Genomic DNA, 27,674 nt, shown 5'->3' with positions numbered 1-27,674 from the left:
GAAGCAAGTAAAATGCCTTCGGACCGATAATGGTTTAAAGTTTTGTTCTAATGAATTTAATGCTTTGTGGGAGTCAGAATTAATTGTGAGGCACTTGACAATTTTCTATACTCCTCAGCATAATGGTGTTGCCGAACGAATGAATTGGACTATAATGGAGAAGGTGCATTGTATGCTATCTAATACTGGTTTACCCAAGTCTTTTTGGGCTGAAGCTGCTTCCACAGCTTGCCTTCTTACCACTCTCCCTCAGTCGTGATTGATAAGAAGACTCCATAAGAGGTATGGTCTACTACTCCTACTAGTTATTATGATCTGAGAATATTTAGATGTCCTATGGATGCTCATGTTGATAATGGAAAGTTAGAGCGTAGATTGTCAAGTTCTTATTTATGGGTTATAAGTGTGGTGTTAAAGGTTATAAACTTTGGTGTCCAAAAAGCAGGAAGGATATAATTAGCAGGGATGTTGTGTTTGATGAAACTGTCATGCTTCAGGCTCCCTTCGAATCTAGTGTTTTTGCCTCCAGATGAGCTTAGTGACATGAATCAGCAAAACTCATTCACCTACGTTGAATTACAAATTGGAGCAAAGTCTACACCAGTGCCTACTTCTCAGTCTAGCCCAGATATACAGAGTGGTACTATTTCTTCTTCACTACCAGTGACACCATAATATTCTATTTCTAAAGACAGGACTAGAAGAGATATTAGACCTCCTCAAAAGTATGTTGAAGCTAATTTGGTTGCTTATGCATTGAATGTAGAAGAATTTATTGATTCCGATAAAAAACTTTCTTCTTACTTAGAGGCAGTTAGTTGTGATGATTCCAGCCATTGGATAATTGCTATGCAGGGAGAGATGGAATCATATCATAAGAATGACACATAGGATTTGGTGAGATTGCCTAAAGATAAGAAAGTTGTCCGTTGAAAGTGGGTATTCATAAAGAAAGAAGAAACATCAAGAGTTGAAGATGCTAGGTACAAAGCAAGACTAGTTACTAAAGGTTACAGTCAAGTTCTAGGTGTTGACTTCACAGATGTGTTTTCTATTGTAACAAGGGCTTACAAAGTTAAAGGCGCAACATAATACAGTAATTACGCAACTGTAAAATTACATCAACTTGTGGATGGTCCCATTTACTTAATGTTGACCAGTAGAGGTGAAGTTAGGATTTGAACCTTAGGGGTTTTGGATTCTAGAATAGGACATCAAGTGCTAGTAGCTTGATACGGGAATAATCACGGATATGGACTTATGGGAGTTCATGTTGGGTCCGAGGCTTGGTGTGTGCAATTGAAGTGCTAAAGGGGATCTAAATGCACTAAAAATCAGCCAACATACTACACTTGATGGGCACCTAAGTTTCTTAGGAGCCTTTTGGTCTTTTTGTATTTTATTTGTAACCTAGTATAAATAGAACATTGTAGGGCTTTTAGACTTAGCTTTTGGATATTATTGTAAGTTTTGTAGAACTTGAAACACCATAGTTAGGGCTTGGAAAAGCCACCAACCGAAACTAGGGCTAGATCTAGTGTGGAATCACTAGTGATTGTATTTTTCTTGAAAACGTACATGCTATAGAGGTGGAATCCGATCATGTGTCACGTAAGAGATAGTTGAATTGAAGTTTGTAGTGTTAAGGGTTCAAGAGTGGAATAGGCTCTTGAGTTCTTAAGATTACATCTTCATGTAGTCTATCTATCTATCCTTTTATCTTATTGTAATCTTGTTAGTGTTGTAACTTGAATCCGTTTGTTCTTGTGTTTTAGTGAAGCTGTGACTTGTTGTTCAACTTATTGTTGTGTCATATTGTTATCATCTTCTTGTTGTTGTTACTGTTTTGGTGTTATATACACCATTGTGCCTTGTATTCTTCTTGTCGGTAGCAAATCCGAGAGTGGTCTCCAAAAAGGTCCTCGGATCCTTAAGATTAGTGGACTGATTTGGAGTGTGTTTCGATACTTCCTTGGTTTTCTTGTATCATACCTGGTCCTGAATTTAATTTTGTAATTATCCACATGAACTGAAGAGTTGTTACTATCGGTGTATCTATCTTTAAATCACAGGTAGGATACTTGATTATAGACAGAGTTATTGTAGGAGTGCATTTGTGAAAACTAAAAGAGGAACAACTGATCAGATTAATAGACGAACTGTGTACACAACTGATCAAAAACACTACACGAAAGAGATGCTAACTTCTATATTTCCAAAAATGCGTTCTTGATTTTGTTAAGCCTCTTGACTACATCTTCCATGGTTATTCTTGATTCTGGCGTTTCCTTTGTGCAGTCTAAAGCCAATTCTATCATTGAGGCTATGCAGATTTCACTTTTAGAAGTGATTTTTTCTTCCTCAGGAAAAAGTTTGTCATCTATAACATCCACCATAGACCCTGAAATTGATTGTGTTATCCATTTCCTCAAATCACGATTTTCATTCCATATCTCTTCATCTGTTGGCCTTCTTTTGGTCAAAACCTCCATCAACATGATGCCGTAACTATAAACATCACCACTAGTGGACACTATTCCCTCCAAGCCATATTCTTTGAAAAGAATGAAAGGAAAGAAAGTTACTTAAAATATAACACCAATTATGTTCAAATAGTCTTGCTGTTTTGCTTCTAGAATTTGGATGCGCCTAATTATTCTAAGAGAAAACCAAAGAGAGTGGATATTATTTACCTGGTGCGATGTAACCAAGAGTGCCCAATGTCTCAGTATATGCCATGGACTTGCTCACAGCTAAAATTTTGGAGATTCCAAAATCACCAACATGAGCCATCATATCGTCATCCAAAAGAATGTTGGCTGGCTTTAGGTCACAATGAACTATTGGAGTGATATAACCATGATGTAGATATTCAATTCCCATAGCCGCATCAAACATTACTGTTACTCTTTGAAGAAGGTTCAATTGGCAATCTTCTCTGTACAACCAATTCTCAAGGCTCCCATTAGACATATATTGCAGAACAAAGGCTCTTATATAGTCACTAGAACAAGTAGTGATCACAGACACAAGATTTCTGTGCCTAACATTTCTCATCACTTCACATTCAGTATCAAACCTCTTGCATACTTGCTCTTTTTCCAAATCCAAAACCTTTATAGCCACCACAGTTCCGCTAGATAATGTGCCTTTGTATACAAAGCCAGAGCTTCCCTCACCAATTAAATTTGATCCACCAAAATTATTTGTTGCTCGTTGAATCTCATGATAAGAAATCAATTGATAGGTCCCGACCTCTGGTACTATTTCAACATCTGTAGACTTTCGTTTCTTCTTACATTTCATTATCCAAACTGAAACTAACAAGAATATCAGAAAGGATGAAGTAACCACTGGAATAACAATTTTCAGCACAAACTCCTTAGAATTTGATTGCTGTCCAGTATTATTGATAACCTCCAAAATGTGGATTCCACATAAACGTTTGTTCCCTAGAAATGATTGCAGAGTGAAATTCGTAAACACACCACCATTGGGTATTTCACCTTCTAAATCATTAAATGAAACATTGATACTTGTAAGGTGTAATAGTTTTTCCAAAGACTTAGGAATAGTACCAGACAACACATTTAAAGACAAATCCAAGAACTCCAAGTTTATCAACTTTGAAAGGGAGAATGGAATTGTTCCTGAAAAAGAATTGTTTGATAGGTTAAGAGATTTCAGGTTTTGGAATTCCCCTATATGCTTGGTACCTTTCCCAATAAGTTGTTACCTTAAAGATCTAGATGAAAAATGGCCTTTAGTCCAAATATTTGGTGGAATTTCTCCCTCTATAGAATTTCGTGACACATTTAGAAAGAGAAGACCTTTCATTTTCCAAAGGCTCAAGGGAAATTTTGATGAAAATTTATTAGAACCCAAATAAAGGTGTTGTAGCATGCTGAGATTTCCTAAACATTCCGGGATCACTCCTGTGAGCTCATTACGATCCAGATCTAATTCAACCAAATTAGATAAATGGCATACCGCCTCCGCAATATGTCCCTGCAATTTACTGTTATGTATAAACAACCCCTGGAGTTGTTTAAGCTTACCAATCTCAGGAGGAATATTTCCCATCAAGTTGTTATTTTCAAAGACTAGGATAATAAGACCACTCATGTTGCCTATTCCTGGGGGGATGAGGCCATTGATGCGTGCATCTTCTAAATGAAAGTATTCAATGGTAGATGAAAGATTCCCAACAGAATTGGGCAGAACGCCATTCAACAGATTGGAACCTACTTGTAGATACCGCAACATCCTACACCAATGAATTTAAGAATCGCAACTCATGTTCTCTTGGTTCATTAGTAAGCTGATTACTATGTAGGAGCAGTCTTTGCAGCTCATGAAGATTTCCCAAATTAGTGGGAATAGTTCCTGTCAGAAAGTTCCCGGCTAGATCCAGTATCTCAAGCTTGGAAGCATTTGTTATGAACAATGGAATTTCCCCTTCCAGCTGATTGCCCCCCAAGACAAGGTATACAAGATTTGGAAGATGAAGACCGGTAGTGGTAGGAATTCTCCCCGAAAGGTTGTTCAAATTGAAACCAATGTTTTTCAACGAAGATATGTTAAAAATAGCTTCTGGAATTTGACCAATAAGTTTATTTTGAAAAAAGTTTATTTCCCACAAATTAGATAGCTTCGCCAATTCTGGAGGAATTGGCCCCTCCAAGTAATTGAGTGCACAATAAAGATTTTGCAGAGTGGAAATATTTCCCAATGAAGCGGGAATAGTCCCTTTTATGGGATTGTGACCAATATAAAACTCCTCAAGTTTGGATAAACAACCAATATTTCTGGGTATATCTCCAATTATATTGTTAAAAGATATGGACAATATTTTGAGCTCTGTAAGTTGGCATATGTTGGAAGGAATGTGATCAGAAATTTGGTTGTAAGATATACTTAAGACCTCTAGATTTGACACAATATTCCCTTCATCAAGCAAGAGAGACTATTGAATGACACAGACATGCCAACTAGCGCCGATATATTAAACAGTGTTGCAGGAATAGAACCTGTTAATTGATTGTCGATCAAGGACAAAAATGCAAGTTAACTCATATTACTGATTTCCTTTGGAAGGTTGCCACTGATTCTATTCCCAGCCAAACTGAAGTTCATCAGCTTTGTGGCATTTCCAATAGATGGAGGGATTATACCTGTGAGGCTATTGTTCCTCAGATTCAAAACTCTGAGTTCCGGTACAAACCATGGCCCTTTCCACATTTCACCACCGAGTTTATTGAAAGCCAATGAAATTACTTGAACTCTCCGGTGTTGAAATAGACTTGTTGGAATACTTCCTTGGAGCTGATTATTTCCAAGATCAATCACTCACAAGCGAGGCAAGTGGCCAAGTCCGTAAGGGATGCCACCATGGAAGCTGTTGTTCTGTAGATTGAGCATGCTGAGAAAGGACAAATTGACCAAAGAGGAGGAAATTGTGCCTTGAAGTTGCATATCGGGAAACGCCAAGGGTACAACCCTTTGCCTTTTTGGACTGCAAGTGACACCAAACCAAGAGCAAAAGGAAGTATTCTTAGTCCAATTATTTGCCAAAAAATGACTAGGACTAGTAACAAGATCTTTGAAAACTAGTAGAGCTTGTTGATCTGTTTCATTCGACGAAGAAGCTGATCCAGAAACAGAATAATATTGAACTAGAAAGAGAAGAATCAATAAGAAAATGTGATTCTCCATGTTACTATGCAGTGGAAATAGTATGTTTCAAGGGAATTTGGTCACTGGATTAATTTGCGTGTGGAATTTTCAAAGATCAATGTTATAGTCCACTATATAGCACCAAAAAAAAAAATATTGAAAAGGATAGATTATAATTTCCAAATGTGAAAACAGATTAATATGGAGAAGGAAAATAAGTAGCAAAAAGATCAATGTGAAAACAGATTATAAGTTGGAAAATAAGTAGCAAAGGACAAAGAATCTGTCCACAATTCTTGATAATTGATATTAGTGGCCTTGATAGTCAATCAACTTGCATTGAGAAAAGTCAATGGGACTCCATGTAGTCCAGACAAATTGTTCTATAACCCAAGTCAATGGTTACTGGCAAAAATTCCTCTTCAATTTGTAGATACTATTGATTTGCGGTCCGATTCGCTTCAAGGTTCACTACCAAATAGTCTTAGTGAAATTCCTTCATCTATTTGCAATTTGACATCACTCTCTCAGCATATATTTTATTATATATGTGAATATACTAAAAATATAATATAATCTGATATAACACATAAATATATAAATTATAATCATTTAGTAACCCTAAATCCTAATATACTGCTTTGCTTTAGACCCTAACATTAACGTGAACTACAGCGGCGCTCAACCATCCTCAGTTCGTTAGTTCATTTGAAATTTCAACATCGCCAATGGCAGCCGGCAGTCGTTTGCTCAGTTCGTCGCTGCCGTCCACAGTCGTTGCTGAGTGCAGCCTCTGCCGTCACACCAACGACGATGACTCAGCGAGGTCAATATTTATGGTTATTTAATGCGTGTTGAATTAATTATATTTGGGAATGAAAAATACGTTTGAAAAAAGATTATTTTTCTAGAAAAATTACCAATTTTAAATACTCACTACTTTAAACTTTAAACTTTAAACCAAAATAAAAATTCAAAATAACCGAAATGAATTTGTAAAAACCAAACCAAACCCAAATAATATTGGTTTGGTTATGGTTGTCATTTTCGTCAATCCGAAAGCCAAAAAATCAAATCGATATTCAACAATCAAACCGAACAAACCGAATGCTCATCCCTGCCTCTTCTTCAAGTTTCCCTATTTGCTCTTGTATTACTTCAACTCTATGTTAACTGGGATGGTTTCAAGCGAGGTAGAATTAGACCAAAGAAAAATTGGAGGTAGGTGATTAGACATGACATGGAGCAACTCTAGCTTACCGAGGACATGACCTTAGATAGGATGTTGTGGAGGAGGCAGATTAGGGTAGAAGGTTAGTATTATTTCAGAATGTTGTATCATTTGTTATATTACTTGGTGAATCTTGTATATGGTACTATTGAGTGTGGTGATTTCTATTATATCTTGTCCTTTTACTATTCCTTATTTAGATAGTTTTATCTTGAGCAAGGGGTCTATCAGAAATAACCTTTCTATCTCACCTTTAAGGTCGTGGTATGAACTGCTACACTTGCCCTCCCCAGACCCCACTGTTGGGTTCATAGTAAATGAGAGGTGTGAATGAAAAATGGAGAACACCAAGTGGAAGAGAAAAATTGAGATCATACCAATATGGAAAGTGTACTCAAAAATAGGAAAGCTTACTAAATTCTCCCACATTGGTAGGAGAAAGAAGCTTTAAAGTGTTTATATTGTGAAACAAACTCTCACATGGATAAGTGAGGCAAAGAATAAGAGATGCCTCACGCCGTCGTCGTCGTCACTCGCTTGGCTTCAGCTTTGGCTTCGAATTTAGACTTAGTACACACTTACATTTGTGATATGAAGTCAACACCATCACATGGTGGGAAAAAGTATTTCATAACTTTTATTGACGATTGCACTAGATATTGTTATGTCTATTTGCTAAATAGTAAGGATGAAGCAATATATGCGTTTAGGCAATATAAAATTGAAGTTGGAAATGACTTGGATAAAAAGATAAAAATGATAAAAAGTGATAGGGGGAAAATATGAATCTCCCTTCACCGAAATATGTGTAGAGAATGAAATCGTCCATCAAACTACGGCCCCATATTCACCTCAATCTAATGAAATTGCGGAAAACAAACAAACTTTGGAGGAAATGATGAATGTCTTGCTTTTAAGTTGCGGTTTACCGCAAAACTTATGGGGGTCTATCCTTACAGCCAATCGTATACTCAACAGAGTTTCCCATAGTGAGATACAATCAATTCCTTATGAAAAATGGAAAGGAGGAAAACCCAACTTGAAATATTTTAAAGTGTGGGGGTGTCTAGCAAAGGTCCAAATTCCTTTGCCTAAAGTGGTTACGATAGGACCTAAGATGGTGGACTACGTGTTCATAGGATATGCTAAAAGTAGTAAAGCATGTCAATTTTTGGTTCATAAATCCGAACATTCGGATATTAATGAAAATATGATAATTGAATCAGACAATGTTGGATTCTTTGAAACATTTACCCGTATAAAATTAGACATGAACAGTCTAGTAGAGGATCTAAATGACCTCGAGATGAACCAAGTGAGAATGTACATAATGAAGAAACTCCAAGATGCAGTATATGTCAAAGAACGTCTACTTCATTTGGATCGAATTTCGTAACATTTCTCTTAGAAAATAAGCCTCAAACATTTAAGGAAGCGATGGCATCTTTGGACTCATCCTTTTGGAAAGAGGCAGTCAATAGTAAGATTTATTCAATATTAAGAAACCATACATGGTAATTGATTGATCTTCCTCCTGGAAATAAATCTTTAGGTTCTAAATGGATTTTCAAAAGGAAGATGAAAGCGGATGGCACTATTGATAAATACAAGGCAATACTTGTAGTAAAGGGCTTCAAACAAAAAGAAGGCCTTGATTACTTTGATACCTACTTGATAGTAACAAGGATAACATCGATTCGAATGTTAATTACCTTAGCAGAGGTATATGATCTTCAAATCCATCAAATGAATGTGAAAACCGCTTTCGTAAATGGACAATTGGAGGAAGAAATATACATGGAACAGCCTGAGGGTTTTGTGATTCCAGAAAAGGAAAACAAGGTGTGTAAACTTATCAAGTCATTATATGGACTAAAGCAAGCACCAAAATAATGACATGCTAAGTTTGACCAAACCATGGTGGCAAACGGATTCAAAATAAATGAATGTGATAAATGTGTTTATATTAAAGACACTCCAAATCACCAAGTCATTGTATGTTTATATGTAGATAATATGTTGATCTTCAGTAAAGACATTTCTGACATAAATGCAACAAAACAAATGCTCGAGAGCAAGTTTGATATGAAAGACCTTGGAGTTGCAGATGTAATCTTAGGTATAAGAATCCATCAAACTCCATAAGGGCTGGCATTATCACAGTCTCATTATATCGAAAAGGTACTTGACAAGTTCAAGTATATGGAATTCGGTATTGCCAAGACTCCATTGGATCAGATCTTTACACTTCAAAAAAATGAAGTTGAAAGTGATTCGTAATTGGAGTACGCAAGAGTATTGGGATGTTTAATGTATATAATGAACTGTACACGACCAAACATAGCATGCACTATCAGTAAATTGAGTCGATACATGAGTAATCCCAACAAAACTCACTGGATGGCAATGAAAAGAGTTTTGGGGTATCTTAAATACACTCAAGATTACGCTTTGCATTATAATAAATATCATGCTGTACTTGAAGGATATAGTGATGCAAATTGGATCACCGGATCGAACAAAGTAAAATCCACAAGTTGATATGTATTTACTATCGGTGGAGGAGCAGTCTCTTGGAAATCATCCAAACAGACTTGTATTGCTCACTCTATAATGAAATCTGAATTTATCGCATTGGATAAAGCCGGTGAAGAAGCAAAATGGCTCCAAAATTTCTTAGAAGATATTCCTTATTGACCCAAGCCAGTGGCACTAGTATGTATACACTGTGATAGCCAAGCGGCAATAGGTAAGGCAGGGAGCATGATGTACAACGTTAAATCTCATTCCATACAACGGAGACATAATATCATTAGGGAACTTATCTTTAGTGGAATCATCACTGTTGACTATGTAAAGTCAAAGGATAATGTGACAGATCCACTTACAAAAGGCCTATATAGAGAAGGAGTGGAAAGGACATCCAAGGGAATGGGTTTAAGGCCTAAGACAAGTCAGCTTGGCGGTAACTCTACCTAGCAGACTGGAGATCCCAAGATCTAGGTTCAAAGAAATCAAACAAAGTTATGTCTGGCAGGTTCAACATTATCAATTACCCAACCCATTCTCATGATGTAGACAATGTATAGTAATCAAGGATAAGACTTAAAGTGAAAAGTCTTTTAATGATTATCTAAATTTGGCAGATTTGACTAAATAGTTTAATCTATAGGATTGAACATTTAGAAATCACCTATGTGAGGGAGAAGTGGAAGCCGCTTCAAGGAGAATGTCAGTAAAGGCCTATTCTCTAAGCTCTCACAAAATCGGGACGTGTTCATGGCTGAAAAAAGCAAAACCGTAAGAACCATAAATGGTAAAAGGCTAGTTGTGTGACATGTGTTGTCTAGGTGTACATTAAAGCTTGACGGTTCAATGATATCAAATCTATCGATTGGCCAAGTACATCCGATACATGTTCACTATGGAAAGTTCAAAGGAAAACCCACTTATCCAGATGCAATCAGTCTTTGCTTGATAATCACATACTTGTCCGTAAAACTTTTACAAAAAATAGTCATTCCCCATTCATGTGGGGGATTTTTGGGTTCATAGTAAATGAGAGGTGTGAATGAAAAATGGAAAAAACCAAGTGGAAGAGAAAATTTGAGATCACACCAATAGGGAAAGTGTACTCAAAAATAGGAAAGCTTACTAAATTTGCCCACATTGGTGGGAGAAAGAATCTTTAAAGTGTTTATATTGTAAAACACACTCCCACATGTATAAGTGAGGCAAGGAGTAAGATATGCCTCGTGTCGTCGTCGTCATCGCTCGCTCGGTTTTGGCTTCGTATTTGGATTTGGATTTGGATTTGGAAAATGATCGATCGATGAGATCTATATTTTTGGACAAATTTTATTTGATGATCCAAATCTACCAAAATGCAACAGTATTCTCCATTTACGCATGCATGCAACAGCAGATGCAATGCTTCAGAAATTTTGAACTGATTCTTCTGTAATTCCGAACAGAACTAATACTTCAAAATAGCTGCACTATTTTGAACTAATGTGTTATTTCAGAAGGATGCAATCCTTCAGCAAAAGGACACACTGATTCATGGAGAGAGATGACTGTTCAGGAAAAGATGCAATCTTTGGATGAACAGACATGAATTTACAGAACACGTGTAACCTTTGACATGAACCATTGCCTCTTTTTAGAAGAGGCATATTATGGCTATAAAAATCTGCTTTCTTCCACAGGTTTTGATATGAAATTTCAGAATTAAAAAAAATGTTCTTCTTCTTTTCAAAAATTCTATGTGATCATTCAAACTGTTGAGTGCGTTCGACGAGTCCAAATATTTGAGGTACCTCTATATTTGGATTGAAGGTCATTTTATCCTAGGAGGAAAAATTCCATAACCTCAGGTACAGTGAGGGGAATTGTTTCCTTAAAGAAACTCCGTGAATTCTGACGACTTGGCCTTATTCATTTTTGTTTCATCTATTTTCTGAAAAAATAAAATACACCTCTTGGAAAGGTCATTTTGATCTTGTGTTGAGAGTATTTGATATACTTCATTATGTTCTTGTTTATACTTGAACTCTACTTGAAGTTGTTGTTCTGCATATACAGATTATGTGTGCCCGTAGAAGAAAATAACACCCACTTGGTGGGAATATATTGGGTATGTTATTGTTGTATTGCTTCGACCCTATTCTACACACACAAAAAAAAACGTATAGCAGATAAAGATAATGAAAATACATCACTCTCTCAGCACACTAAAGAATGTGGGGTATGAAGTATGAGAGCCGGTCCATTTTCGTGTCAATCAAAATCAATGTCAATATGTATTTATTATTGCCTTAATTGTTGGTCCTCCAATACGCATTAATGATATTTGTGAGCCTAATTCAAGTTCTCTACTTTACGAAAATAACATTATTTCCAGTGTCATTCATCTATAGCTTTTACATTTTTACCGAGTCTTATTACAACTTTTGTTTACCTTGTTTGGAAAGAAATATATCTATCTGAATACAGTAAATACCACTCTCATCCGCAGTTTGTTTTGAATATTATGTTTCCAAAAATCAGATCACTCACCATCTTGTTCTCCTTGTCAATCTGAAATATGGTACATCAACTAGTTCAAACGACTTCATTAACCTAAAGAAAAAAGGCAAACGAAAAGCAACATATAACTTGCGGGTTTACAGAAATATGTTTCTTGTGACTTCATTAATTCCAAAAATTTGCAGCATAGAAAGAAAACCATCGGAAAAGATGCTAACTTTCTATGTTTCCACAAATATATTCTTGATTTTGTTAAGCCCTTTACTATATCTTTCATGGTTATCCTTGATTCTGGATTTTCCTTTGTGCAATCTAAAGCCAATTCTATCATGGAGGCTATACATAATTCACTTTTGGAAGAGATTTGCTCTTCCTCAGAGAAAAGATTGGCATCCACAACTTCCATTATAGTTCTCGGAAATGCTTGCCGTATCCACTCCCTCAAACCAAGATTTTCATTGAATATCTCACCATCTGTTGGCTTCTTTTTACCAAAACTTCCATCAACATGATGCCATAGCTGTAAACATCACCACTAGCAGAGACTATTCCATCTGAACCATATTCTTAAAAGAACAAAAATGAAAATGAAAAAGAGTTACTCATTTAAAATATAACTGTTAGATTTCTATACTATTGAACTAAAAGCTTGAAGAAGAAGAGTAGAAGATTCCAGAAGAAGAATAGTTTTTCATTGATTGAATTTTCTTAGCTTGTTATGGCACTACAGGTTAACATTTATAGAGTTAGTTTGCTCCTTGTGACAGCTATATAATGATAGATGTCACACTTAACCAACAAACGAACTCACACATACATAAAACACACACTAACTTCCTCTAACTAACATCAACTTGCTCATTACCCTTTCCACTATCTTAACACTCCCCTCAATTTGATGGCTTAAAGATGTTCTTCATTCCCAATTTACTTAGTAGATATTCATGCTGACTTTTCCCTGAGGCTTTTGTGAGAATGTCTTCTAGATTCTCCTTTATAGGCACATGATTGGTCTTGATCATCTTTTGGCTTATTCTTTATCTCACAAAGTGACAATCTATGTCAATGTGTTTGGTCAGCAATCTGTATTGCTGCTTTGTTATCACACATCAGGTCTACAGATTGTTTGATCTGAATTCCTAGTTCTTGAAACTGGAACACCCCGCATTTTCGAACTAGAAGCTGAACGTGTGTAAGCTCTAATAAAAATAAATTCCAAATGAGAATAAGTGTCATGATCTATATCCTCGTGTTTGAGGTGTTTTTGAGGTGAAAGATCTTCATAGGAATCACGCGAAGTTGAGATAAGAATCTTTGATTCGGCTAAATCTTTGTATTCGAATTTACAAGGGTCTACTTTGAATGTGTATAACCTCCGATACAAGTGGAATTTTGCAGCTCAGGACCCACCAAATTGTATATAATTTAGTCAGCTTTCCAACAATACCAATTTTGTCTTAATCCGACACCTGAGAGAAAAGTTATGATTATTTTCGTCAGAACCAGTAACTGTGTACAATAAGCATGTACGCACGCTCTATTTAGGCACTCCAGAGCATGCGACGCACGCTCCTTTTCACCCCTTATTTTCCAGCTTCTGCGGGCAATTAGTTCTTCTTCTTAGATTCTTGAATATTGTATGTCAAACTACCTATCCATCTCTTTTGTTATCATTGTGTTGTTGTAGATCTTTGAAGACTAGTGAAGCTGTGTGGGGCTCTCTCGATTCGCTAGCTCTCTTGTTAACTTCTTGTTCTTGTTGTTAACTTCATCTTTTTGTTCTAAAAATGTGATATTGAAGTCTAGCGAAGCCGTGTGTGGCATATTTCGATTAACTAGAACATTGTTGTTCATCTTGTTATTCTTGTGTTGGGTTGAATCTCATGATACATACTTAGTCGTGAATCATTTGGTATCAAAGCTCAAGGTTTGGTTTTGTCACTACAAAACCAATCTTGGGAAGCTCTTACCAAAATTGTGTTGTTGAAAATCTTGGCCAAAAATGGTTGTTATGTCTACAATAATTTTGTTTGTCTAGTTTGTTTCTTGTGTTGATTTCTTTCTCATCAACACAAAAGGTGTCTAAAGATAAGTTGAGCTTAACGTATTGACATTTCTATTGTGAACTTGAAGTGGTAGTATGATGAATTTGAAGTAGGCCGAGTTGTGTGTTGTTGTTGCTTGACGTTTAAAGTGGGCTGTTCTTGGTGAATTATGGTTGTGTTCTTGAACTATTGTTGTGATGTTCATCTTGATCTTCTGATCATCTCATGTCTTGACCACTATAAAGGTTAACATAGATCCAAAAAGGTTGCAAGACAAAGTTGTAAAGTTGTTTGTGAGAAGACTTGCCAACATCACTTCCTTGACTTAACAACCACTTTTCCTTAAAACAAGGAACCTTGTCTTGTGGAACTAGTCAAGTCAAGACTCGCCTTTTTGAGTTAGAAAAAGTTGTGAAGTTACAAGACTTTACTTCCCCTCCAAAAGCAAAGTCATCCATTACAAAATTGTGAAGATTAAGGCTTCAAGTTGATGAACAAAATGTATGGACCCGTGACCAATACCATGCTTCCATGTCACCTTTATCACTGTTCACATCATTAAATAAGCTCAATTTAGATATTCTAGTTTCTAATTATTGATTAGTTTCTTCTAATTGACTCAAGAACTAATTAGCAAGCTAGTACATTCCTACTAGGTTGTCAATTAGTCCTTTAAAGCCTTGTATTCGTGTCATCGTTTGTTTGCGTGCTTTTGTCGTTTGAATACATTGTAACTCCTTGACTCTAGTCCGATGGGAATTCTTTGAGTTTCAAACAAGAATCCACTCCGGACAAGAGCATACTCAAACCTTAAGGATTCATTGGTTACTAGCCAATCTACAACACTTGTGGAGCTCGAGTGTGAGTGATCCGAGAGAGTGTGGGTGAGGAGAGGTTTTTAAACTAACTTGTTTGTTTCTTATGTAGGTTATACCTTGAAAATGGAGGGAACCACTTCTCAAACCATGACTTCAAATGAAATGGAGAATATGAGGGTCACTCTTGAGGTTATGACCCGAACTCTTAAAAGGTTGAGTACGAAAGTGGGATCCATAAAGGGAAGAAGTGACAACTATTAGTGGGAGGTTAGAACAAGTGGAGAGTCAAAGGAACTCTCTCCCTTCTAATCCTCGACATGTATCGTCAAGTGGACATGATATAAATTCCTCCTCCATCGTTACTCCCGAAACATGGCTACAATTACCAAATCCTTCACTAGCTCCACTAAATGACGCAAGCCAAACCACTCATAACCCTCTAAACTGAGAATCCAATAGACCAACCCATTCCCAAACTCATCAAGTTTCACAAAAGGGACTTGGAAGCCAAATACCTCCACTGAATCCAAACCGTCCCTTCCAAACTCCACTAAACCAAAGACCACCACCTTCAAAAAACCCAATCCCTCCAAATCAAATTCCAAATGTCCAAAACCATCCTATCCACTTTGAGAAATATGGTAGAGAGGATTATGAAGGGTATGGAGCCTTTGACGATGCTTACATGAGGGAAGAGAATATAAGAGGGGGACATGTGTATCAAAGAAGATACCGAGGATATGGAGAAAGGTGAAACCGACACCAAGAGAGATGTAGGCATCAATACCATCAAAGTGAGCCTACCTATCTTTAAAGGTGAAAGTGACCCCGAGGTGTATTTTGTTTGGGATTCGGCATGTGATAAAGTTTTTCAAGTGAATGATATCTTGGAAGATAATAAGAGTTGTTATACCATAGCTCACTTTGAAGGCTATGCTAACACATGGTGGGAATACGTCAAATAGTTTGGTAATGAGTTAATTGATGGACAACCTCCACCTTGGTTTCGGTTGAGGTATATAATGAGGCAATGGTACCTTCCCAAGAGTTATTGCCATGAGTTGCTTGCTATATTGTAGAACTTACAACAAGAAAATCGAAGTGTGATGGCATATTATGATTAGTTTCAATAACTCATGTTGAAACTTGATCATCATGGGGAACAAATTAGTCATAACATCACTCGATTCAAGTGTGGGTTGAGCAAAGAGATCTATACTCATTTGACACTTCACAAGTTTGATGCCGTCGAAGGTATTTTCCAAGCGGCTCTTGAGATGGAAAGGGAACTTAAAGAGAGGTCGTCGTTCAAAGAAAAGGGAAAATCAACCTCAGGTTAGCCAAGGGGCAAGTATATGGTTCAATTCTCTTCAGGTTGGCCCAAAAATAAGGACCAACCCACCACTACTAGGCTAGCCAAGTCCAAAACAGTCCACTAAATCCCTCCGAGGCAAGAAGCTCACAATTATCCTAATCCTAAAGGGTTCCAATGCTTTAAGTGCCAAGGTTAGGGGCATAAAGCCAACGAATGACCTAACCGATGTAATGTAATCCTTATGGAAGGTAGATTGTATTTCCTTGGTGAAAAAGTAAGTATTGAGGGTGATGAGAGTGAGGTCGAGCCTTAAGATAGAGAGATGGTCGAGAGGTAGCCACATGATGATGATGATGATTGTGAGGATGCTTACCCATAAGAAAGGGAGTGCGTGGTTCCAAAATTGGTAGTGAGGCGTGCCATGATTAGTAAGGTGATAGATGATCCTAGCCAATGGGAGAATCTATTTCATACTAAATATCTTGTGAAGGAAAGTGTGTGTACTATGGTGATAGATAGTGGAAGTTGTGCGAATGTAGTTAGTGTCATAATGTTGAACTTCTTAAAATTGCCAACTACACCTCACGCTAGTCGTTACAAGTTGTAATGGTTGAATGAATGCGGTGAGTTAAAGGTCACAAGGAAATGTGTGATACGTTTTAAGGTATCCAACTACCATGAAGAGGTGTTTTATGATGTTATACTAATGCAACCTTGTCACTTGTTGTTAGGAAGGCCTTGTCAATACGATAGGTTGACCAAACATGATGGAAGGTCCAATCGGTATACACTTGAGAAGGACGGACGAAAGGTCACTCTTCATCCATTATTGCCTTCTCAAGTGAATGAACTACACGAAAAGATACAGGAATTAAGGGAAAAGGGAAAGGAGGCCGAGAGTGAGAGAAAAGGAGGGAAATCCAAGAGAGAGGGAGTAGGGGTAGATGAGGGGTCCCTAAATTCTAAGGGGCACGAGAGCATGGTGATTATGGCTAGGAGGAAGGAACTATTTATGGATCATGACGAGGAAACTTTGATTCTTCTCTTGGCTCATTGTTTTAATACTAACCCCGCTAACGTTTCCATTGGTCCTCTTATTTCTTATGTTTTGCAGGATTATGAGGATGTCTTCCCAAAGGAATTGCCAAAGGGACTGTCTCCACTTCAGGGAATTAAGCATCAAATTGATTTTGTTGCCAGGCTCACAATTGCCCAACAAACTATCTTATAGAAGCAACCCTACGGATACCAACGAATTGCAATGCCAAGTTGAGGAACTTCTCAACAAAGGGTACATTAAGGAGATTATGAGCCCTTGTGCAATCCCGGTGCTACTAGTTCCCAAGAAAGACGGGACTTAGCGTATGTATGTTGATTGTCGAGCCATCAATAAATAATGGTAAAATATCATCACCCTATTCCTAGACTAGATGATATGCTTGATGAATTGAGTGGTCGTGTTTGTTTTCTAAATTTGATTTGAGGAGAAGCTATCACCAAATTCGTATAAAACCAGTTAATGAATGCAAAACTGCTTTCAAGACCGAATTTGGTGTCTATGAATGGATGGTTATGCTATTCGGCCTAGTAAATGATCCAAGTACTTTCATGAGGCTAATGAATCATGTGATGAAGCCATTTATCAAAAAGTTTGTTGTTGTTTACTTTGATGATGTGTTGGTGTATAGTAAGTCCTTAGATGAGCATGTAAAGCATTTACAATGTGTGTTTGATGTCCTTTGAAAGGAGAAGTTATATGCTAATCTAGAAAAGTGTTCATTTGGTGTCCATGAGGTTATATTTCTTGGGTTTGTGGTAAGATCAAGAGGGTTCGGAGAGGATGAATCTAAGATTGATGCCATTAAGAATTGGCCAACTCCCAATACCGTAGGTGAAATGAGAAACTTCCATGGGTTGGCTAGTTTTTATAGACGTTTTGTCAAATAATTTAGCACCATTGTCGCCCCCTTGGCTGAAGTGATTAAAAAAGATTGGCCTTTCAAGTGGGGAGATGAACAAGCTAAGGCCTTTGAGGACTTGAAAGCTATGCTCATCTCGGCCTTTTTTCTACAATTGGTGAATTTTGACAAAACTTTTGAGGTTGAGTGTTATGCTATCAAAGTCGGCAAAGGTGCGGTTTAAATGCAAGAATTGAAGCCTATTCCCTACTTTAGAGAAAAACTCAAAGGAGCAACTCTAAACTACTCTACGTACGATTTAGAGTTGTATGCCTTGATTAGAGCCTTGGATACTTGGAAACATTATTTGTGGCCTAAAGAATTCATGATCCGAACGGATCATGAATCATTGAAGCATCTACGGGCACAACACAAGCTTAACCAATGGAATGCCAAATGGATTGAGTTTCTTGAAACTTTCTCTTAAATGATTCATTACAAAAATGGTAAGGACAATGTGGTGGCCGATATTTTGTCTCAAAAACATGTTCTTATGTTTACTTTGTCATCTAAGTTGATGGGTTTTGAGAGTCTTAAATCTTTATATCCCGAGGACCCTCACTTCGCTCCTATTTATAGGGAAAGTGAAGAGTTGGATAGGGATAGATGGGTTTCGGCTAGGGGTCCCAACCCTTATGCCAAGTTTGACAGCTACTTGCTTAAGGGAAAATGATTGTATGTACCTTCTAGCTCGTGCAGAGAGTTATCTGTAAAGGAAGCATACGACGGCGGTCTTATAGGTCATTTTGGTATTGATAAGACCATTGGAATCTTAGAGAAGCAATTCTTTTAGCCTTAAATGCACAAGGACGTGGCAAGAATTTATGGCCAATGTGTAGAATGCAAAGGATCCAAATCTCGGCTCCTACCTCATGGGTTATACAACCCACTGCCCACTCCTCTATGTCCTTGGCTTGATATATCTATGGATTTTGTGTTGGGATTGCTGAGGACTAGACGAGGTGGGGATAACATTTTGTTATCGTTGATCGATTTTCTAACATGGCACACTTCATTCCTTGTTCTAAAAGTGAAGATGCATCAAGTGTGGCCTCTTTGTTTGTTGAAAATGTTGTGAAATTGCATGGTGTTCCAAGAACTATTGTGAGTTATAGGAACTCTAAGTTCCTTAGTCACTTTTGGAAGTCAATGTGGGGTAGGCTTGGAACAAGTTTGTTATTTTCTACATCTTGCCACCCACAAACCGATGTCCAAACCAAGGTTGTCAATAGAACCTTTGATTCTATGTTGTGGTCAATGGTTAAGGGCAAAAGGACTTCTTGGGAGGAACACTTACCTTTTGTGGAATTTTCATACAATCGTATTATACATTCAATCATGGGCATGAAACCCTTTGAATTTGTATACGGCCTAAAGCCCCTAACCCCTTTGGATCTCACTCATTTTCCAAGTGACCTTATGACTAGCCTAAATAGAAGAAAGAAAGCTAAGGCCATAAAAAGGCAACATGAAAGGGTATGGCTCAAGAACGAAAAAAAGAACCAAGACATTGCTAAGCGAGCCAACAAAGGGAGAAAGAAGATTGTTCTTGAACCAGGAGATTAGGTTTGGGTTCACCTTCTAAATGATAGGTTTCCATCCCAACGGAAAACTAAATTAATGCCGAGGGGTGATGGTCCTTTTCAAGTGCTTGAAAGAATCAATGAGAATGCCTACAAAATTGACCTTCCCCTGGAATATCAAGTGTACAATACCTTAAATGTTTGCGATCTCTCACCTATTTCTATGGTTGAGGATGAGGAACCATTAAGTTTGCGGTCAAACTTCCTTCTAGATCGTGACCATTCACGCATAGCCAAGCTCGTTACCATTCACGCATAGCCAAGCTCGGGAGTTACAAAAACTCCAAAGAATGTTTATGTCAATGGTCATGTGTGAATGTGTTGTTTCTATGGCTAAAGGACTATATGTATTGGTGTGTAAAGAGAGACCTTGAAGTGTGGCCGCACATTGGGCGCATATGGAGAGCATATTGGATGCAGGACCGATCTGCCCCTGATCTGTGGCCAATCTACTGCCAATCTTCTGAAGCAGATGCAACACATATCAAACCAGTGCAGTCTGCTCCTAACCTACGGCCAATCTGCTACCAATTTGCTGAAGCACATGCAATGTAGGCTAAGGCAGATTCGATGGAATTTTAGTTAAGGGCCAAGGTCAAGGGAGTCATTTATCACTCATTTTGTATTTCACTATATAAACAACATATTAGGGTTATTTCTAGGTAGTTCATTGATGATATTTTGAGACTTCAAACACTTGTAATATTTTAAACTTCTCTGTTCCATTTAAGAGGTCCAAAACCGAAACTCACAAGTAGAGTGATACTTGTGTTGTATCTTAGCTAGAAACTAATATCTTGGTGTTCATTCAGTTCCTCTTGGTCCAAGTTAGAGTTTGGTGTTAACATTAATTAATCTTAGGGTCCTTACATGTTATTAGGGTTCATAGATTCTTGAATATTATATGTCAAACTATCTATCCATCTCTTTTGTTATCATTGTGTTGTTGTTGATCTTTGAAGACTAGTGAAGCCATGTGGGGCTATTTCAGTTAATTAGCTCTCTTGTTAACTTGTTGTTCTTGTTGTTAAATTTATCTTCTAGTTCTAAAAATGTGATATTGAATTCTAGTAAAGCCGTGTGTGACATATTTCGATTCACTAGCACATTGTTGTTCACCTTGTTGTTCTTGTGTTGGCTTGAATCTTATGATACATACTTTGTATTGCATCAGGTGTGTATGATGGCCACATTGAGATGGGTTCCCAGGCCTTTAGGGTTTGAAATGCTCGTCACGTCTAGTGTCTTGGCTCGGGTCATGACAAAAACAATCCAAGTAACCAGGTGATCTCTGCACTACAAGTAGCCATGCTTCTAAACTCTGCTTCCGCAGAGCTCCTATACATAGTCTCATGTATATTTTATTTCGAAGAGACCAAAGCACCTCTAAACTTTATTACATACCCAACCACTGATCTTCTAGTTTGTAAGCAGGAACCCCAATCAACGTCACGGTAGGCTTTCAACTTGTTAGAATTTTCTGCAGGCATAAACAATCATAGGCCAGGATTACCTTTTATGTACCTCAATACTCTCAATGCATCTTCTATGTGAGATGTGTTTGGAGAGTGGATGTACTGACTTAGTACCTGTACTGCAAAGGACAAGTCAGGTCTAGTCAAGGTGAGATATAATAGCCTTCCTCCTTGTCTTTGATATGTTGTTGGATCCTTCAAAGTTGCACCATCATCTCTTGTTCCATTGGAAATGTGATTGCCACATTCCACAGATCTTAGTTTCTGATTCATTTCTAGTGGAGTACTAGCAGATTTTGCTCCACTTAGCCCAACCTCAAATATAAATTCAAGAGCATACTTTATTTGATTCAGCACTATCCCTTCCTTGGACCTGGCTACCTCAATTCCCAAAGATTACCAAGATCCTTCATTTTAAACTTCTGTTGCAAATCTGCACTAGCTTGATAAATAAACGTGAGGTTGTTTCCTATTATCAACAGATCATCCACATAAATAAGAATAATCACTATCTAATTTTTTTATTTTTTTGGTAAACAAGGAGTAGTCATAATAACTTTAACTGAACCCCATTTGTGAGAGAGCAGCAATTAGCTTCCTATTCTACTGTCTAGGGGCTTTCTTTAGGCCATACAAGGACTTCTGTAATTTGTAGACTTTCTGAGTCTCCCCCTATCTGGAAAAACTATCAAAAATATGCATGTATACCTCTTCTGAAAGAGCACCATTAAGAAAAGCATAGTGCACATCCATTTGAAAAATTAACCATTGTCTAGAAGCAATAAGAGAAATGAGTGATCTCACTATCACCATCTTTGCCACAAGAGAGAAAGTATTTGAGTAATCAACCCCAGCATGTTGACTATAAACCTTAGCTACTAGTCTGGCTTTATACCTTTCTATCTCTCCATTTGCCTTGTACTTCACTTTGTACACCCACCTACAACCAATAGGAACTTTGTCATGACCCAAACTGGGGCCTTGGCCATGACAAGCATTCCCGAAACCCGAAGGCCTGGAACGCCTTCTGTCTATCTGGTAATCATGCACCTAATTCATATGATCAAAGTAATACGGAATAGACATAATAATACAGAAAATTGGTCAACATTTTAAAACAGTTAAAGGCCTAAAAACATGCCCAACAATATTTAATAAACATCTACAACAGTCTGCAAAATCTCTACTGTCATACTATCTGAATAACTGGGACAAGGCCCCCAGCAGACCAAAAGCCATACTAAAATAAATACCTGAATGACTAGGCTTTCCGAAGCAAAGAACGATCACCAACTGAACTCTGAGACAACCCTGTCTGTAGAATCTACTGAGGATCTGGACCCCTAGACTGCGCCTCAGTACCTGGGAGGAAAGGGAGGTCAGCACAATTGTACTGGCATGCGAAGCAATCCAAAATAGAGTAATTGAACATGTATATATATATAAATATAATACATGAGAGCAAATGTTCATCAAACATTATTCATAAAATAGTTTCTGAAAGACACATAGGCACCTTCTGAAAATATGTAACAAGTCTGTAAATCTCAAACTATGATCTGTGTATTACTTCTAAGTTAGGTGATATCTCCTACAAGTCTAATATTCCACAGGCGATATGAAATCCGCCATTGACTTGACGGGGAAGCCTCCAACCTGAGTATTCCACAAGGGTTGGAGTTCCTGAATTCGATATACCACACGACACTTAAGTCAGCGTATAATAATATACCCGGGTCAGCAAACCACGATTTTAGGCAATGAGTTGCTTGAACTTAAGCCCTCTTTAGGAACCACCTAACATCTCTGTATGCCCATTTATAACCTTTTTTGTACATACAACATTCTGAATGTCTAAAATCATGATAGTCTGAAATGCCTATTAGTCTGATTCATATATGGCATTGGTCTGAATTGGTATCGTCATACCAAGACTTGCAATTCATGATTTTTGAGCCATAATACATTAAGCTAAATCTTTCATTTAAAGCATAATTTAGACCACCAAAAACATGCAACTGATATAGAAGATTTCGTGTTTCGCTAAGTATAACATGCCTTAGCACTACAATGAATACTCTGAACTCTTACTATGATGTCGCTAGCACATATAGTGTTTCTTTACAACAATCTCAACATGTCATTCAAGCCTATATTTATAATCACATATGAACTTCAAAGCAAACACTCATAAAGGCATACTTCACATATTCTCTAAACCACTATCAATATCACTCCCACGAGCTACCCCAAGAACATACACATACAAAATTCCACTAACTATCACATAAATAAAAACTTGGCCCCAAATCTTACTTCATACTTATGTCCATATCTAAACAAGCGTACTATAATCTTCCATCAACAAGGAATAATTACTCACCATCACTATCATCGCATAAGGAGGAGTCACAAAAAGGTTAGAACATAAGATCTGGAGGCATAGAATGATACTATATGAAGCTTGACACTCATCTAAGGACTGAGGAATAGAAAAACAACACCAGGGACTCACCAAAGTGCTCTAAATTTAGGGTATTCATGTCTATAAGCAGAATCTCGCCATTAATTTGGCGTTAAACATGAGTTATGAAAATGAAGCACATTATAAGCATGAGTACATGACTCTCTATCATATGTAGGAACATGAACTAATCATGGAACTAAATCGTAAAGCATGAGTAGGTATTAGGATCATTGAGAAATACTAAGATAGGAATGGGTTGAGATTCACCCTTACTTTTTGATGTTCTATATCATCATGACATCACTATAAGAATCTGAGAGTCTTACTTGGCTATTCGCTTAGTCATCTCCCCCTTAGCTTCAATCCATAATCTTAAGTTTTGGGAGGTACCTTACGAGACTTTAAACTTAACTACACTCACTGCACTCTGGGTTCTGAAATATGACAATACACAAAATTAATAAAACTTAACCCGAAAGACCACATATGAAAGTAGAACGCCCACTGCTAATACTACCTCCTGAGGCACACTCTATTATTCTGTAACCCCAATAGTCATCATCTATTACTCGAACACTTACTAACTTCGAATCTTCATGAGTATCCCTAAAGTTGAAGTGCACACCCTCTAGTGCCTCTACTCTTATTTCTATTAGCATGACTTTCAAGGACTCGAGCTTAGATTATAACATCTAAAATGGGTATCACCAAGTCTTCAATTAGCCACTCTATTTCTATCGTAGTCTACCAACATAACAACTTCAAACTTATTTTCCTCTATCATGAGAATTAATTTCATATCAATATGCTCAACGTTATCAATCAAAGGTCCTTAACTTGGCTATTTAGAACACCATATACCATCTAGCTGGTCTTTTTCCACCTAGCAACTCAATGGTACCAGTAGCCACACATAACATGTAATAGCCTTAGAAAAATACTACAGCTTCATACCACCTAAGGAATACTTCTACATCACATATACAACATCATACTTCATTACGTATCGAATAAACTTAGGTACTTGCATACACTCTTCAAGCCTATAGATCACTTCCATATAACTAGTATCATTAACCAAGAAATCATCACATCCACCTCCATGTCCATCAATTGTTTCAAACTTAATGTCTAGTGCTAAACATGATTTACAACCAACCTTACACACAATCCTCACTTAGAAACTATGAAATAAACATCAAGAAACACTAGTACACTAGAAATTCATAACCACAATAATTGATCATGACCTTACGGTTTTCCTTGTCATAATCCATTAGCACGTACTATTTCAACACATCAAGCTTACAAATCTAATCCCACGAAACATGTATCATCAATCTCTTTCCACTATTCACCACCACACCATTTAAATTCAATCCTATAGTCTAGCATTAATCATTTACAACCAATGAAGAGTGCAACATAATATAAATATACTAATCCTTCCAATTGGGATATTCTACCCAAATACTTCAAAAATATACTACATACTTTCTTACAAGTAGTATTAGTTTACAACTACTAATGAGAAGAAGGTTAAGAGGTAAGGTCACATAATAGACATGATCAACCTTAAGCTTATATTATAACCATACAATCTTATCTACTTATACGGCTTTCTCATATCACACTTACTTACCCCAATGGGCATTTAGACAACCTTCAAACACCCCATATGACAATGAGTCTATACTTTCAACCTACTGGCTAATCTAGCCATTTTCATTCATAGCCTATAAGGGGTTTATATAACCACCTTAAGTATCCACTCTGGGCTCTTTCTCTATTTTGAAAGGAAGAAAATAAATAACATTCTGAGTCAACACTTCCTCCACGGACTACCATACAATTCATAAATAGTAACGCCATATTAGTCTACCACTACGAAAGGGTAAATCATTCTCAATCAACGGTTATTCAACTATAAATATTTAATCACAAAATTCACCCTCACTCTAACCTCTAACCTTCTTGGTCTAATTTCACTACCAATAGGTCATGACATCGACACTCTAAATTATACTAATACTCAGGTGGAAATACAGTTCTAACAAACACAAAAACAACAAGATGAATAGCAAGTTGCTAGTGAATCGAAATAGGCCTCACGCGGCTTCACTAAACTTTTGTTTTCAACAACACACTGATATCAAGACTACAAGAGATAGAAGCTTGATACACAATATTCAATGACTCAAGAATACATATCTTACTCTTGTCTTAACTGAATGCCTCATAAGAACGAGGACATAATTTTACAATAGGGAACTCCTCTCCCGTCTTTTATGGGACTTTTGAAATTTCTGCTAGATAATCAGAGAATATCTGGAAACACCAGAGTGAGGAAGAAATTAGGATAACTTTTATTTTCGTATGGGTGACACCATAGCACGAATTAGAGTATAAAGAATGAACATTCTGACTATATAGCATGAACTAGAACATGAAGAAAGAGAGACATTCCTAAATGGCTTGTAGCCTCCTGCTTATAAGTGTGGCACGCTAACACCCATAAACAAGACTCTACCCGATGCAATTTTGCAGACACCCTGGGACCATGAACCTTGCTTTGATACGAAGTTTGTCACGACCCAAACTGGGGCCCTGACCGTGATGAGCATTCCCAAACCCAAAGGCCCAAAACGTCCTCTGTCTATTTGGTAATCATGCACATAATTCATATGATCAAAGTAATACGGAATAGACACAATAATACGAAAACATGGTCGACAGTTTAAAATAGTTAAAGGCCTAAAAACATGCCCAACAATATTTAATATACATCTGCAACAGTCTGCAAAATCTCTACTGACATACTATCTGAATAATTGGGACAAGGCCCCCAGCAGACCAAAAGACATACTAAAATAAATACCCGAATGACTAGGCTTTCCGAAGCAAAGAAGGATCAGCAACTGAACTCTGAGACAACCCTGTCTGTAGACTCTACTGAGGATCTGGACCCCTAGACTGCGCCTCAATACCTGGGAGAAAAGGGAGGTCAGCACAATTGTACTGGCATGCGAAGCAATCCAAAATAGAGAAATTTAACATATATACATATATATATATATATATATATATATAATACATGAGAGAAAATGTTCATCAAACATTATGCATAAAACAGTTTCTAAAAAACACATGGGCACCTTCTGAAAACATGTAACCTGTCTGTAAAACTCAAACTCTGATCTGTGTATTACTTATGAGTTAGGTGGTATCCCCTACAAGTCTGATATTCCACGTGCGATATGGAATCTGCCATTGACTCAGTGGCGAAGCCTCCAACCCAAGTATGCCACAAGGGTTGGAGTTCCTAAATCCGATACGCCACACGATACTTAAGTCAGCGTTTAATAATATATCCGGGTAGGCAAACCACGATTTTAGGAAATGAGTCACTTGAAATCAAGCCCTCTTCAGGGAACACCTAACATCTTTGTATGCCCTTTTTAACCTTTTCTGTACATGCAACATTCTGAATGTCTAAAATCATGATAGTCTGAAATATCTATTAGTCTGAGTCTGATATGGCTTTGGTCTGAATTGGTATCATCATACCAAGACTTGCAAGTCATGATTTCTGAGCCATAATACATTAAGATAAATCTTTCATTTAAAGCATAATTTAGACCACCAAAAACATGCAACTGATATAGAAGATTTCATGTTTCGAAACTCAAGTCAAAATCATACAAAAACTTCATCAACATATGGTGGTCTAGTGTCTTTAGCAAATCCATGCACTCTTTCAGTACATGCATTATGAACATTAAAAATTCATGCTACATTCCCTCTTTAGTGATTTAAAACCACCTTTAAATCATAACAAGAGTTCAATCATTTCATATAATGCTTTTCAAGGATGCATTGCAAAATAATTCATATGCTTTGAGAAATCTGAAAAATTCATAATAAGAGGGAATTCACCAAAAATTATGCTCTCAACAAGAATTCATTCTTAAATACATGGTTTCATACATTCATATTCTCAAATCACTTTGGGGAAGGTCAAAAGACCAAAACAATGATGTTAAAACATTTAATACATGAATATATACATAGATTCAAA

The 27,674-nt window shown here is 37.1% G+C and overlaps 2 protein-coding genes across 2 annotated transcripts; both read right to left on the bottom strand.

The window, feature by feature from the left end:
- Positions 1–2,113: 2,113 nt before the first annotated feature.
- Positions 2,114–5,828, bottom strand: LOC107870156 (receptor kinase-like protein Xa21). The gene is made up of 2 exons (XM_047406038.1): positions 2,694–5,828; positions 2,114–2,554 (listed from the first exon to the last, which is right to left on the bottom strand). Exons 1-2 carry the CDS (start codon positions 3,304–3,306, stop codon positions 2,208–2,210), a joined length of 960 nt encoding a protein of 319 aa, XP_047261994.1. The 5' UTR covers positions 3,307–5,828; the 3' UTR covers positions 2,114–2,207.
- Positions 4,268–5,715, bottom strand: LOC124895602 (probable LRR receptor-like serine/threonine-protein kinase At3g47570). The gene is made up of 3 exons (XM_047406041.1): positions 5,443–5,715; positions 5,082–5,325; positions 4,268–4,947 (listed from the first exon to the last, which is right to left on the bottom strand). Exons 1-3 carry the CDS (start codon positions 5,713–5,715, stop codon positions 4,268–4,270), a joined length of 1,197 nt encoding a protein of 398 aa, XP_047261997.1.
- Positions 5,829–27,674: the final 21,846 nt, after the last annotated feature.

This window comes from Capsicum annuum, unplaced genomic scaffold, assembly GCF_002878395.1.
Source record: "Capsicum annuum cultivar UCD-10X-F1 unplaced genomic scaffold, UCD10Xv1.1 ctg83209, whole genome shotgun sequence".
In the NCBI taxonomy this organism is placed as follows: Eukaryota; Viridiplantae; Streptophyta; class Magnoliopsida; order Solanales; family Solanaceae; genus Capsicum; species Capsicum annuum.
Note: the sequence above shows the minus strand (reverse complement) of the source record. Positions and strands in the feature narration are given on the sequence as shown.

What these genes read in the sequence shown, in the direction of transcription:
- LOC107870156 (XM_047406038.1), bottom strand. Translation starts at nt 3,306, where the DNA reads ATGAAATGTAAGAAGAAACGAAAGTCTACAGATGTTGAAATAGTACCA. An exon ending in TCTTGGTTACATCGCACCAG is followed by an intron (nt 2,555 to 2,693) that starts GTAAATAATATC and finishes TTCTTTTCAAAG; the next exon opens with AATATGGCTTGGAGGGAATA.
- LOC124895602 (XM_047406041.1), bottom strand. Translation starts at nt 5,715, where the DNA reads ATGGAGAATCACATTTTCTTATTGATTCTTCTCTTTCTAGTTCAATAT. An exon ending in GCACAATTTCCTCCTCTTTG is followed by an intron (nt 5,326 to 5,442) that starts GTCAATTTGTCC and finishes GGAAATAATCAG; the next exon opens with CTCCAAGGAAGTATTCCAAC. An exon ending in CAACCTTCCAAAGGAAATCA is followed by an intron (nt 4,948 to 5,081) that starts GTAATATGAGTT and finishes TGCTTGATGAAG; the next exon opens with GGAATATTGTGTCAAATCTA.